At 32.0% G+C, this 15438-nt stretch overlaps 3 protein-coding genes across 3 annotated transcripts; 2 read left to right on the forward strand and 1 right to left on the reverse strand.

Annotated features, from left to right (window-relative positions):
• Positions 1-1677: 1677 nt before the first annotated feature.
• LOC117905203 (vacuolar protein sorting-associated protein 29-like) lies at positions 1678-5742 on the forward strand. The gene is made up of 3 exons (XM_034818147.1): positions 1678-1890; positions 3922-4059; positions 5108-5742. Exons 1-3 carry the CDS (start codon positions 1759-1761, stop codon positions 5411-5413), a joined length of 576 nt encoding a protein of 191 aa, XP_034674038.1. The 5' UTR covers positions 1678-1758; the 3' UTR covers positions 5414-5742.
• A 1345-nt stretch (positions 5743-7087) lies between these two features.
• LOC117904115 (pentatricopeptide repeat-containing protein At1g08070, chloroplastic-like) lies at positions 7088-8883 on the forward strand. The gene is made up of 2 exons (XM_034816634.1): positions 7088-8654; positions 8777-8883. The coding sequence occupies exons 1-2, from the start codon at positions 7088-7090 to the stop codon at positions 8881-8883; spliced, it is 1674 nt and encodes a 557-aa protein (XP_034672525.1).
• A 2590-nt stretch (positions 8884-11473) lies between these two features.
• LOC117904884 (aldose 1-epimerase) lies at positions 11474-14368 on the reverse strand. The gene is made up of 5 exons (XM_034817692.1): positions 14002-14368; positions 12889-12938; positions 12518-12641; positions 12334-12432; positions 11474-12240 (listed from the first exon to the last, which is right to left on the reverse strand). The coding sequence occupies exons 1-5, from the start codon at positions 14171-14173 to the stop codon at positions 11621-11623; spliced, it is 1065 nt and encodes a 354-aa protein (XP_034673583.1). The 5' UTR covers positions 14174-14368; the 3' UTR covers positions 11474-11620.
• Positions 14369-15438: the final 1070 nt, after the last annotated feature.

The following is a 15438-nucleotide window of genomic DNA, read 5'->3' on the forward strand; positions in this document are numbered from 1 at the left end:
ATATATTTTTGGCATTGCGGCTGTCTCTTCACCACATCATTTTTGATAATATCCAAACATGTTGTCTGCGTACGTCAAAGAGCTATCATTACTGACATTGAACCAGTTGATATACTCCATCCAATGGTGTTTCTTAATCTGACTTTAAATCATACTATTGTTGGAAGCTTCTACCTCACAAATAAATGGTTTGATATTGCATATGCAGCACACATTGTGAGTTAATTTGTCTCTTTCTAGGTGACTATCATTACTTTCTTGAAAATTTCTCAATGCTTGATGTTATAACATCTAAGTTTGTTGCAGTGTGTTAGACATATATATAATTTATGAATAATATTAAAAGGGTAGTTTATGTATAATTAAGGATTATGTAGTTTAATTTTTTTTGTGTTAAGAACATTGTATGCATATCGAATTTAAATTCTATATATTTTAAGAAAATTAATAGTTTAATATGCTATTAGAATTTGGTTTGACGTGAAATTGATAATTTACATGTTTGTAAAGAATAAAAAATGACTATTTACATTTGTTTACCTCTCTCTCTCTCCACGTGTGGTCTCTCTCACTTCACATATGTGAATTGTTCGCTCCTTTTGTATAGTTTTCCTCGCACTTGCATTAGGTGGATTTGTAAAAAGGTATGTCCGAATCTTTGTGTTTTCGGTGACTAAGTTAGCTTGAAGAGAATTTTTGACAAAGTTTCTATAAAAGTGGATTTGTAAAACTTGATCCTTATTACTTAACAATTTAAATTGACTTTAAGTTAAATTATTTTTAAGTTGTTAGCTTACAACTTATTATTTATTTTTGTCTTTAAACATTGAAATTGTTTGGTAAAATGATTTTAAAATTTATTTTAAATCATTAATTTTAACAAATATTTATCCTGATTGATTTTAATTCATATTTATTTTATTTTAAGCAATAAATTTATTTATAAAACATCTATATTTAAACAATTGTAGATACGCAAGATAACCATAAAATATTTATTATAAAAAATGAATTATGGATATAGAATTATAATTTGAAAATATACTTTCATTAGTGTAGGTAAATGACATAAATAGAATTTGAAATTAAGAATAAATTAACTATTTTGATTCTATACTTAAAGTTTAAAATAACTTTAAATTATTCTACTAAATATACTTAATCTACTTAATAACTTAAAATAATTTATTAAATTATATAAAATCATTAAATTGATTTACCAAACATCCTCTAAATTATTTATCAACATGATTAATCCACTTAATGATCCACTTAATAATTTAAATTAAATTATTAAGTCATATTAAATCATTAAATTGATTTACTAAACACCCTCATAGTTTAACTACTATCATATTAAAGAATCATATCATTTGAATTAGTTTTTGTCTTTTTTTTTTTTTTTTTTTAAGTTTAATGGGAATTTATCATTTATGGTAAAATTATTGGAACAAGAAATTTACAATTATATATTTTTTAATAAAATTGAAAAAAAAAAAAGAAAAAGAAGGAATTTAAATAAATAAATAAACCTACATGGGAGTAGGTAATGTAGATTTTTAAGGGCTTTAAAAAAAGTTGGATTAAAAATCAGTTTAATCCAATGATGCTAATCAATCATATATGCCATGGACCTTCTGTTAAACACCTTTGGAAAAAAAAAATGTGATATAAATCGTTTGAGTTCTGGGCGTTTGATGGGTGAGTTTGGACTTTGGGCATTGAGGTGTCCCTGACTCCTGAGAGAAGCAGAGAAGAATGGTGCTGGTGTTGGCCTTAGGGGATCTTCATATCCCTGATAGGGCTCCTGATTTGCCGCCAAAGTTCAAATCCATGCTTGTTCCTGGCAAGATCCAACACATCATTTGCCCTGGGAATTTGTGTATCAAAGTCAGTGCTTTTTCTTCTTTCTTTTCTTCTTTCATTCTTCTGTTGCTATTCCAGTTATTTAAATACTATTCTGGACTTGGGTTGATGAGCAAATGTAGGAAGGGAAAGGAAATCAAGATTTATGGGTCTTAGGTTTTTTCAGTGTTTGAGAGCTGAGAAAATTAACCTCCGCCCGGCCAAGCCTTGTAATATAACTATTGGGTCTGTTTTTTTTTTTTTTTTTTTCATTTATTTCTCAAGAAACTGATACAATTGGTAACATGGGATCTGAATTTTTTAGTCATTTCATTTTGTAAATCCGTCAAGGGATTCGGGAATCAGTGAAGGGATGGCGAAGTTTGGGTGTCTTTTTGAAATCGAGTTACCCCATTGACTTTTATATAGAATTTGATATGATGAATCTGATCATATTTCTTGACAAGTCTTTTAAAGAAAAAGAATTGATGTTCAGGATTACAATACAGGGATGATATTCTATGAGGATCACCCAAGTACTCTTTGTTGAATTTACCTTTCGAGTGCCTTATTTGTTGTGGCAACTGCTCTTAAGTTGTTTTTTGTTGTTAAGAATTTAAAATGAAAATCATGAGATGGTGTATATGAGTAGTCTGGTTGTATGTTCTTTTGTTCCATGTGAAGGTATATTTGGGTCTCTTGCTGTCTCCCTCTTTGGGAGATTTGATGCAAGCAACTGGTGTCCTCTCATCCCCTACCTCACCATACCACATGCACATAACAGACACAGGGCCTTTCTTGCAAGCTTTTAAGTTGATCTTCTTCTATGCACCCAGAATATCAGAAATTTTTAAATGTTGATTTGTGGGATAGATGAATGGAGTTGTGATAACTTTAAATTTCCTGGTTTACACTGCATTCATATATAATCTTGTTGTAATTTGGTTACTTAAAGCCATCCTTGGAACGAGTTCCATTAATGCCCAATTGTTGGGAACACTTTCTTGTTATCCTAGTGGAAGACTCTGAACATCAGTATTGTTGGATGTACAGTTCAAGTTGATTAAGGAAAAAAATAATAAACATAAAACATAAAACTGTATTGTTAAACTCTTTTCAGACTACCCTTTTTTCTTTTCTCTATCTTATTTATTTATTTATTTATTTTAAGGACTCCTTGTTGTGTATGCTGCACGTATTGAAAAGACTTCCTAATAACAGTTTGATGTGACTAGGTTTTTACTCAGACATGAAATGTGTGTGTTGGATGACTGTGAGCATCTGATTTATTAACTCTGTTCCTTGATGCAATCCAGACGATCACATGTTAACGGTTTGAATCTTCTTAATGGCCTTTTCTTTTGGGCATCTATGATATCCTTCTTAATACACATCTCTCTTTTGTCTTATGATGAAATAGGAAAGGAAATAGAATGTTATGGCCTGTTTGGTTTGGTAACGGTTTTGAAAATAATCCTTAAAATTCAGTTTTTGAGAGCAATTCTTAAAAACAGTTCTCTATTGGTTTCACAAACAAAATTTTTTTTGGAAACTGAATTCTAATAAATAACGAAGGGGGCTTTAGGGTTAGAGTTAGGGTTAAGTAAAAGTGATTTCTTTGTGTTTAACATGGACCCCTTAATTTTTCTCCAAATGGTTATGGTAAACAGCCATCTTTCTTCTAGCTTCATCTGAATTTTCATTAAGAACTATTACTGTATTCATTTGCCTTAGGCCCTATTATCCAGCCTTCCCATCAATGCAGATGTGAGGTAAGGGGGGCATTTCCTGCAGTTTGAAGCTTGTTGGTTTCTACCTGCTTTATTTTTCCTCCACATGTAGATGTTGCAACTTTTTATGCCTAGACCTGACATCTTTCTCATATATATACTCACTCAAATATTTATTGCATTGGCCAAGTTCTTACTTTCTTTGCCATATATAACATTCGACTTTGGGTTTAGGTGTATGTAAATTGGTTTTGGGATTGCTCTATCCATGTTTTGTTGTAGTTTACTTGATGTAAAACCTGATGTAGAAAAAGTGACTTCATTACATTCTAATGATGGTTTGCAGGAGGTTCATGATTACTTGAAAACCCTTTGTCCTGACATGCATATTACCCGAGGTGAATATGATGAGGAGACACGTTACCCAGAGACCAAAACACTGACCATTGGTCAATTCAAGCTTGGAGTATGCCATGGTCATCAGGTTCGATTTTCATTCCCTATTGGCATCTTTTCTTGATGATCACAAATCTGTGCATGTTTCTTACAAGTAAAACATCGAGATTCTACTGGATATGGATGGAAGTTAGACTAAGATTTTACTCTTCTGATTGAAATTTGGCCTCATGCACAACTCAACTTGACCTGGCTGCCTGATCTAAGTATTTGTTATCAAGTTCATGAATCTTTTTTCACACTTCTTATATATGGCCATATTCTCTTTTCAATGTAATATACATGTCTGTACTCACTACTTGAACCCATTTTCTGGTTGGTCTTCCCCGTATCTTTGCAGCACCTTCAATCTAAACCATATCACTTATTTTAGTGTGCCATCATTGATTCATTGGTCTTCATTTGATGCAGATGGCCAAGCCATCTCAACTTTGTTCAGCTTGTCCCTAATAGGTGCACCCTTTACTTTCTAACAAATGCATTATGTCATTTATTATCTTTTGGGTGCCGTTTATTTGGCTCAAGATCCTCATATCTGCCTTTAAAAATGTGTTTTTTGATTGCGGATATTCCATACTGTAAAACATTTACAGTTTTATGCTGATCCTGGAAAACTTGTCTTTTCAACTGAGTCATTTTGCAATTCATCTGTTCATTCCACCTTTCCTTGTTCAAGCTCTTGAAACACTTGTAAATAATGGAAGGGAAAAAAAAGTATGGGCCAAAAATTTATGCATATAGAGAAAGGTCAGGAAGAGTCTGTATTTAGAGCCTACAAAGTGTTTAGAGAATTTTATCACCCTTGTTTGTTGCAGAAAATTCACTTTCTGCTGATATAGCACCAAAGCAAAATTTTCATCAGCATGCCCTTTTCAGAATATTTACTAGTTTTCCATCACTCTGATGGTTTTCCCTGTTTTGTGAAAAATTCTGGAAAGAGGAGAAGCATGTTCACTGCCTTATAACTTTCCACTTGCAGCCAGTCTTGTTCTCATAAGTGATCAGGTGTTCTCTTCTGAATTTCTCATATTTGATTCAAATCACAATTAAGTTCTGCGTGGCTTATTGTTCTGAAGGTTATTCCATGGGGGGACTTGGACTCACTAGCCATGCTCCAGAGGCAGTTGGATGTAGACATCCTTGTGACAGGTCATACCCATCGATTCACAGCTTACAAACATGAGGGTGGCGTTGTTATTAACCCGGGTTCTGCCACTGGTGCCTTCAGCAGCATCACCTATGATGTTAATCCTAGTTTCGTTCTCATGGACATCGATGGTCTGCGTGTTGTCGTCTACGTCTATGAACTCATAGATGGGGAGGTTAAGGTTGACAAGATTGATTTTAAGAAAACAGCAGCCACAACTCGCTCTACTCAATGACAACAAATCTTTCTTTTGGGTGTTATGGACTGCCCTTGGGTTTTTTCAGAATCTGACTAGTCCGGTATATGTGATCTCGTTGTTTTTCCTGTTGGGAGTGGTGGAAGCTTTTGTTTTCATAGAGATTGGCCCAGGAATGATTTCTAAAGGCCAATCTCTAGTGTCCTTTTCTAGTTTCATAGTTAAAGCTGATAATTTGATGGTTCTTTTTCAAGCTGCAATACCCAAACTGTTTGGATATAACTGAACTGGAACATAGTGTTCAGACTTGATATAGAGATTCAATACTCTTGAAAATTGAAAAATTCTTCTCTCAGGAACTCCATTCATTTTCTATGTGCAGCCATAAACCATATGCAGGGAGGCTATGAAACCAAAGGAGAGAACTTTTAGGCTATGTTTGGTTATTGGAATAAAAAATAAATTTAAAATAAATAAATTATTTTTATTAACTTTTCTCTATTAAATAATTTTAAAATATATTAATTTTTTTATATAATTTTAATTATATATCATATTTCATATTTTTTTTGCATTTTTCTCATTAACATTTTTATGCTTTTCTGAGAACTAAATATGGTTTTAATATCTAGTCCACTCCATATTTGTTTACTTATCGATGGTTAGTGGTTTTTCATGTCCAGTGTTAGCATCCCAAACATTTTCTGTTTTTTTTAGAGCAGAAATTTATTTTTAAAAAATGTTCTAAATAGGCTTTAATTTTCTAACTCAAGAGAACATGTATGGTAAAAAAAAAAAAAAAACAAAAACAAAAACAGTTTATTTTTTTATAAAAACTTAATCTGAAAATAGGTTGTTTTTTAAAAGAAATCTTACACATAATTACATAGTAGCTTTATGGAGAACAAGTTGAGAAAGCTATTTTTCATATTTTAAAAAATAATTAAAGTATGTTCTTCACAATTAATTTTTTGAAACCTAATTTCAAAAGCCTCAAAAAACAAACCTTTAGGAGTTACTAGGAAATGTTTTCAAAAACAGTTTTTGAGAATTATTTTAAAAAACGGAAGTATATGTGGAAACTTGGGATGTTGTGGATCTACGTTTTGTATTTTCAAATATTTTTTAAAATGATTTTTACTTGTAATCTTTTATTTTTTAATCATTTGTATAATTATTTTTTGAAAATAACTTTTTAAAAATAAGTGAAAATAACTTAAAACAATTAAAATATGAATTTAGAACATATTTTATTTTCAGAATTAGTTATTAGAAAACTATTTTCTGTCCCAAATAAAAAATAAAAAAATTACTAAATGTGTTTTGAGTATGAAAACTGTTACCAAACATTAGTTTTTTTTCCCCCCTCTTCTGTTTGTTGAAACCCTTTCTTAAATGTTCAATATTAACACTGCATTTAGTACATGAGAAGGTAGGGGAATGGTAATTTAATTCATCTTCCCTAGTTCTAATACTAGTATACTACACACTCCATAGCCTAAGAGTGCAACCTACTCTTACCTAATGCCTCAATACCCTCCATTTCTTAGACTTTCAAACTCTCGTATCATCGAAACGTTCCACAATCAAATCAGACCAAAGATTTTCCAATCCCAGCCACCATCGGTCCCAATCTCCCAATACCCACTTCCAAATATCTTCACCCATTCTACATGCAGAAACAAAGACCAACTCAATCAAATCCATGCACACATGATCACCAATGGCCACCTTCACAACCCCACTTTAGCAAGCAAGCTTGTTGTATCTTTTGCCTCAATAACCCTCCCTGGTACTACTTCCGTTGCCCGGAGGATCGCCGACCAAATTGACGGCCTAGATACTTACACGTGGAACACTATCATCAGAGGTTATTTGGAGGGAAATGACCCTGAAGAAGCTATTTTGATTTATAACCATGTAAGGAAGAAAGGCCTGAAAGTGGACACATATACCCTTGTGTTTGTGATCAAGGCATGTGGGCTCAGGCCTGTGATTCTTGAAGGGGAACAGATACATGGGCAGATTTTCAAACTGGGTTTTGAATTTGAGGTTATAATTCAAACTGCCCTCCTTAGTATGTATGGTTTGTTTGATGAAGATTGTGGTTTGCAACAAATATTTGACGAAATGCCTCAGAGAGACTTAGTTATGTGGAATGCCCTTATTGCTGCATATGCTCATGGAAACTACCCTTACAAGGTGAGGGAAGTTTCATATGATATGGTTAGCAGCAATGTGAAACCCAATGGTGTGACTGCAGTCAGCATTCTTTCAGTTTGCTCTTCTTTGAGGGCCTTAAGAGAGGGGAAAGCAGTTCATGGTTATGTGACTAAAAACCTTATCGAATTTGATGTTTTTGTTCATAATGCTTTGATTGATGTCTACTCAAAATGTGGTTCTATCCGGGATGCTGTCCAGGTTTTTCAACTGATGCCAATGAGAAATGTGGTTTCCTGGACTTCTTTGATCAATGGTTATAGTGATAATAATTGTCCAAATGAGGCCTTAGGTTTCTTCAAACAAATGGAGGCTGAAAACATAAGGCCGGATGAAATTACCGTGCTGGGTGTTGTTTGTATGTGCAGTAAGTTGAGAAGTTTTGAGCTTGGAGAGTGGATAAGTCAATATGTTGTGAAGACAGGGCTCGTAAAAGAGAGTCCTGCTATAGCCAATGCTTTAATGGATATGCATGCTAAATGTGGTAACATCAAGAGAGCATGTCAAATTTTCAATGGAATGGAGGAGAAAACAATTGTCTCCTGGACTATTATGATACAAGGGCTAGCAATGTATGGGCATGGGCTTTCAGCTCTGGTTCGGTTCTGTCAAATGCAAAGAGAGGGGTTTAAACCGGATAGTCTTGTCTTTCTCAGCCTATTATCTGCATGCAGCCATGCTGGTTTGGTAGATGAAGGACGGAGATGTTTTAGTTCTATGGAAGCCGATTATCACATTGCACCCTGGATGGAGCACTACGGATGCATGGTGGATATCCTTTGTAGAGCTGGCCTAGTTGATGAAGCTTTTAAGTTTGTTCAGAATATGCCAATTAAACCAGACATGATTGTGTGGCGTACATTGCTTGGAGCATGTCAAACCCAAGGAAATATCAGTCTTGCAAATCAAGTGATGAACCATTTATGTGAACTGGGGCCTAAGAAGAGTGAAGACTATGTTCTGTTATCAAATTTGTTTGCTTCAAATGCAGAATGGGATAATGTTGAAGAAGTAAGGAAGGAAATGGGGGATAGAGGAGTGACTAAGCAAGATCCTGGCTGTAGTATTATAGAGGCAGATTAGAATGTATATGGACTGAGTTAAGGAGCATGATGGTTCTTTTAAGCCTTAGGTTATCCATGAATTTTTCAAGTCTGAAGTAATTCTGAGGATTCCATGCAGACACAAATTGGATTTGTCATCAGGGTTTACCATCTGCTATTGCCCTTTCCCTCCCAGAGATTGAAGATGACAACCCCTTCTGCAGGAAGAAGGCCCAAGAAGTATGAAGCACATTAAATTGGAGAACCAGGTGGTGAGGCCTCTGAAAACAAACATTGTGCGTAGGAGCAGGCAGTGTGGTGGCTCTTAATCGGCTGGGCCCCTGTAGTGGTTTGAAGAAGATCCTGGTGGTTGGAGGAATACATTGTGTGTTATATATTGGAGAGGGTTTTTGATGAAGAAGCATTTATGGGGGTGTTTATGCAGAAAGCAGGTTGCAGGGAAATAGAATGAATGTGGGAGGGATTCAATACTGTGTGGACAAACAAAACATCAAACTCTTTTTCATTTTTGTATGCCAAGGGATTCTGTAAAGAAAACACATACAGCAAAGATCAGTTCTATGAGCTCTTAAACAAAATACCTGCTCACAATTGATCCAACAGACAACTTAAAAAGTGATGGTAATCATTTATCTTTATACATTTTGAAGACTCTTTCTGTAGTTTGGATGGTGGGTGGGTGCGGGGATTGTCTGCTGATGCGAGGGATTTTCTGATTGGAGACTTAATGTTAAAGAAATGAAAGCTAAAACCACATTTTTCTCGTCCCTTTTTCATCTTTGCAGCCTCAAATTGGTCACGAAATGAAGGAACGGTTTCACCATCCTCAGTGCTGTATAACAAGGCATTTCAAATTAGAGTTTTTCCCTTCATTCTCACGCATCAAAGCCAAGACTTCTATACGGCAGAACTGAGTTTTGCCGTTTTCCATACACTCAATGGCAAGGTAAAACTACTCTCTCTCAACTAAAAGACAAAGAAATGAGAAGCCAAAAGTCTCTTTGGGACGAAAAATAAGCAGTTTTTTGGACTTAAAAATAGAGAAGACCCAAAAACACATTTTGTAATTTTTTTTTTATTTTATAGAAAACGGTTTTCTGAAAACAAGTTATGAAAATAGGGTATTTATGTGGTAAAAAGAAGTTTATACTTACCGTGCCAAGAACTTTCCCCCTTATTTGATGTAAGATGTCACAAATATCATTTCATGTAAACACAACGTTCTCGTTGTATCTCATGAGATTGAATTGCCAAATAGACAAACACCTTCGACATAACCAAAAGAAACTCTCACACCAGAGTCAGAAATTAACTTAGTCATGTAAATATTGTACACTTTAAATTCAAAAGTGTCTTCATGACTTTAAAATGCGTCTACATAGTTAAGTGAGGTCATACTTATTAAAAACTTTTCCCTCTATTTGATGTAGGATATCATAATTATTTAAGTGTTCATTTATTTTCTAAAAATAAGGTATTTTTAATTGTTCAATTATTATTTGGGTTGTTTTAAAAATGATTATTCAAATATTTTAGGATGTTTAAAAAAATAATTATACAAATATAAAGAAGGACTAAAAATAAAATTTTATATATAAAGTTAATTTTTTTTTAAAAAAAAAAAAATCATTTTAACCTTTCTCGATCACAAAAATCATTATGTTATGCACAAAATTGAAATACTTACCTATCCTATTCACAAACGGAAAGCTTACTCGGATCGCATGTGAGCTAAGTAATAAAGAGACTTTTGATTGTCTCTTCCATGGAAAAATATAGGTACTAATCTTGTTCATGAATGAAAAGCCTACGCTGATGGCTTGTTAGCACAATTATAGAGAAACTTTTAATTGTCTCTTCTATGGAGAAACATTGCCCAGTTTGATAACTATTTTTAAAGCCATTTCTAAAAAATAATTTTTAAAAATAGTTTTATTTCATGCTTAATAGAACAAAGTCTGTTTGGAAACCTAACCATTTTTAACCTATTTTTTATATTTTTAAATATGTTTTCAAAATATTTTTTATTAAATGTATTACTTTATTTTTAATCATTCAAAATATTTGTATAATTATTTTTTAAAACAATCTTCAAAAAACAAATAAATAAAATCTGAAAATGCCATATTTTAAAATAAAAAATAAAAAAAAATAATTTTTTGATTATTAAACATGTTTTTTTTTTTTCTATTCTAGAAAACAAAAAATTGTTTCGAAAAACAGTTGTTAAACAGACCAATAATTTCTCCGTTTTCTTGGTATAAATGAATAGTTTCTCCATTTTCCTATCATTGTTTTGGCATGTCTAATTTTTACTTTCACCAAAACGGTGAAAACAAAAATCCCATATCAATACAAAAATAAATAAATAAAGGTTGTAAAAAACCTCCATAAATAGAAAAAGGTCAGTTGTGTTGCTTGTGCTTGACTGTTATATACTACTAGATTCATTGAGTATTGTTATTTTTCCCAACAAATCCTCTTATTTTGTATATGGTCAGGAACAGAAATAGAGGAGAAATAGAATAAAAGTGGAGCGGAAAGCGAAGATGAATCAAAATCCTATATAGAAGAAAGAGATCAAAATCATATAAGAAAAATAATTATGAAAAATAGTTTTGTATAATAGCTTTTTAAAATTGTTCTTTAATTTTTGGAGAACAAAAATCTATTGGAAAACATGAAATATTTTTAACTTGTTTTTAATATTTTTAAATTTGTTTTTAAAGTAATTTTTATTTCTAATGTTTTATTTTTAATTATTCTATATATTTGTATAATTATTTCTTAAAACAACAAAAATAAATGAAAACAATAAAAAATAACTAAAATATATTAAAAACATCCTATTTTCTATAAAACAGTCCAACGTGGTGTTTTTTATTCCAGAGAATAGAAAACTGTTCTAAAAAACAGTTTCCAATCAGGCTCTACATCTCTACTTGCACAAATCTCAAATCTTCTACTTGGCTGTGAACCTGTAAACCATAAAATGTTCATAAATCTCCCCAGGATTTACGATCTGTGATGGGAAGTCTGGATGATTCACGGCGTCTGGAAACCCTTGTGTCTCCAAGCATATTCCATCATAATTGTTATAAGTAACACCACCTTTCCCCTTCACAGTCCCCAGCATGTTGCTGGTATAAAACTGCAGGCCAGGCTGATTAGTCCACAGCTCCATCTTCCTCCCCGATTTGCTTTCATACACCACGGCGGCCTTATGGAAGTGCTCATTCCCCACATAGTTAAGCACATAATTGATATCATAACCACTAGGTAATTCATGGAACCTAGTTTTAATTTCATGGATGTTGAGAAAATCATATGGGGTTCCCTCCACAGGGAGAATTTTGCCGGTGGGAATGAGCTCATCATCAACTGGAGTGATCTTGTCTGCAAACAGCTGAACCTGGTGTGAGAAGACATCGCCGCTGCTGTGGCCCCCAAGGTTCCAGTAACTATGGGAGGCCAGATTCACTGGAGTGGCCTTGTTAAGAGGTCTACCTGTCATTTTTATGACTAACTTGTTTGTTTGGAAGAACATATATGTCACTGAGACATGAAGATCACCAGGAAATCCTACATGATAGAAGAGAGAAAAAATTAGCTACATACAGAGACAACCAGAAGAAAACCCGAAAAATGAAAAGGCTCATCCTACATATACTATACCTTCTTCACCATCAAAGCTGTGATATACGAATGTAACGTGACTGTTTTTGTCATAGCTTTGAACATGCCATATCACATCACTGAATCCTTTGGGGCCACCTGAAATTTGTATACAACTAAATTCAATTAAATCAACAAGAAAATAAAGAAACTTCTGACAATGACAGTAACAGTAACTTCATACCATGGAGCATGTTCTTTCCCTCATTGGGAACCAACTTATATTTTTTGCCATTCAGAGTAAACTGAGCCCCTTTAATTCGGTTCGCCACACGTCCCACAATAGCACCGAAGTAGGTTGTATCGTTCTGAAAACAAAAGCTCTAGTTACTTGGTCTAAGACCTAAGTCAAAAGGACAAACCAACCATGAATCAAAGAACTTTCCCAGTTTAGGCAGGGAATACGATGTCGGCACCTCATTGTTGAACGTTCATTCTGGGCCCAACAGGCCGAGGCCCAATCCAAAACTATTGTTGCATTCTAGTCCAATTAAAGAGCTACAAGCATAATCTACTATTAGAGTAAAAATTTTAAAAGGAGCTTATGGGTCTAACCTTATAGTCTTCAACGGAGTCAAATCCAAGTACGACGTCGTCCAATTTCCCTTAAGGTCAAGAAAAAAAGAAAAGAAAAGAGATCAAAAATATAAATAAAAAATTGCTACAAAAATCAACACCTTCAAGATTTTGATTCTTTTTCATTCATTTGATTTCAGTTGATTAAAAAAATAAAAAAAAGTAACCAAAGGAAAAGAACTGAAAAATAGTTTTTAGAAATTATTTTTTAAATGTTTTTCTAAAATGAAAGTTTGAAATGTGAAATATTTTTAATATGTTTTTATTATTTTTAAATATATTTTAAAAATAAATTTTATGTTCAAAATTTTATTTTTAATTATTTTAAATATTTGTATAATTACTTTTTAAAAATGAATAAAAATAATTAAAAGATGTTCCGTGAAAACACTTTAGGGTATGTTTGGTTACTGTTTTTGAAAATTGTTTTGAAAAATAATTTTTGTTCTAAAAAATAAATAAAAAAAATGTTTGAAAGTTATTTTTTTTTAATTAATAAAGTATTTTCTTCCATCAATTTGATATTATAAATATATAAATAATTTTCATATACACAATTCATTTAAATTAAAAAAAAAATTCATATTGAAATTTTTACACTAATTATAATTTTTTTAAAAGTAATGATGACTTTATCACCATATGTTAGTATATTAATTTCAACAATTTAAGGAAAAAGAAAATGTTTGCGAGTAGGGGTGTGGTGGTTGGGTGGAGCTCACATTTATGAAAACACAAAAAACAGTTACGAAAACACAAAAGATGGAAAAGAAAACACAAAAAACATTTTATTCTTTCAACAGTGAAAGAAACATCTTTTTATTGTTCTCAAAAAAGTTTTTTAAAACACAGAAAAAAAAAAAACAAAAACAAAAACAAAAATACAACCCCTACCCAAAAAAGTTTTTTGTTTTTAAAAACTATTTTTTATTCTTGAAAACTGGAACTTTTAATTTTTGTTTTCAATAACAGAAATAGTTTTCTGATTATTAAACTTGTTTTCTAGTTTTTTTATTTTGCAAAACAGTTGCCAAACATTCCTGTAGTAATTATTTTCAAAGACAATGTTTGAGGAAGAGAAACAAAACATACCATTCCTATCAGGGAGAATAACAGAGACAACAGTGGCGCCATAGTTGGTGAGCTTGACAGAGAAATTTCCCCTCTTCAATTCATACACCCCGATTTCACTACTTGCCTCAGAAACCTTAGCAATCGCAAATGCCAGTAAGAGAAAGCAACAACACTCACGAATCTTAGCCATTTCAGATGAAGAGTCTTCAACGAAGAGATAATATGTTTATCGATAGGGATGGAGATCTGCGAGAGAATGCTGAATAGTCTTCAGTTATGATGCAATCGTATCTTGGAATGGTAAAGCGCACAAGGCGTGACGATAACGATCAAAAGCTCTTTTATTTGGAAAATTGCCTTCACTTTTGGATAAGGCTTCTGATATCAATCTGAAATTTGGATTATTTTTCCTTTCAGAAAATTCTCTTTCTTTTTTCTTTTTCACTTTTTTCCATAAATTATTTCAAGGGAGGTGACTAAAAATAAGATGACAACGATAATTTCTCTCAATTTATCAAGACGTAATATAATTTTTTTTTAAATATTAAATATTGAGGAATCATAGGAGAAATTATTAATTTTATAATAAATAATTATGATAGGCGTGCGAGTTAACGAAAACATGCATCATCGAATGAAAATCCTTGGAATCAAGTTAAAATTGTAAGTTCATCCGCCAAATTCAAAGAATCATCATAAAAGAAATTATCATAAATTCCAAAGTTAAAACTAATAAATTATATATTAATTATTGAATAATATTCAATAATTTTATCATTATCAACTAATTTAATTTAATCATATCAACATAAAAGTAAAATGGTCCTCTCCTCCGCTTATTTTCTATACCTCTTTTTATTTTTTTTTCTATACATCTTATTATTATTTTTTATTTTTTAAAAAAACATTTAAAAGTTTGGTTCTTAAAAATATTAGAGAAAGAAAAAAAATATTAAAAAAATTATTATTTCAACATATAAAAATAATTTATTAAATTTAAATTTATTTATTTATTTTTCTTTACATTTTCCCTCAAATTTTTAGAAAACTAAATATACTCTTAAATCAGATAGCTTTTCAAATTATAGTGTCGAATTTAAAAAACAATTTTGATACAACTTTTAAATGTAAGCTTTGTACTTTGGTGAGACATTTTAAAAACTAATGCGTCCCATGCTTTTACTTAATGGAAAATTTAAAAATGTTCAAATTATTTTTATATTTATATAAAGTATTTTTAAATGAAAAACAACTGAACATCAATTAATTACTTCTACTCCTCTTTGTAAATTGCACAATTATGCTTGGGTTTAGTTTTTGGGAAAAATAGATTTTGCCTCACTAATTTAAAACAATTACACTTCAAAAATACTAACCATTTGAATCAGTTTTATTCATTTCAGTCCTTAGCAGGAAGGGATCAAAGGAATATAGCACATGATTGGTGGCTGGTCA

This window comes from Vitis riparia, chromosome 17 (genome assembly GCF_004353265.1).
Source record: "Vitis riparia cultivar Riparia Gloire de Montpellier isolate 1030 chromosome 17, EGFV_Vit.rip_1.0, whole genome shotgun sequence".
In the NCBI taxonomy this organism is placed as follows: Eukaryota; Viridiplantae; Streptophyta; class Magnoliopsida; order Vitales; family Vitaceae; genus Vitis; species Vitis riparia.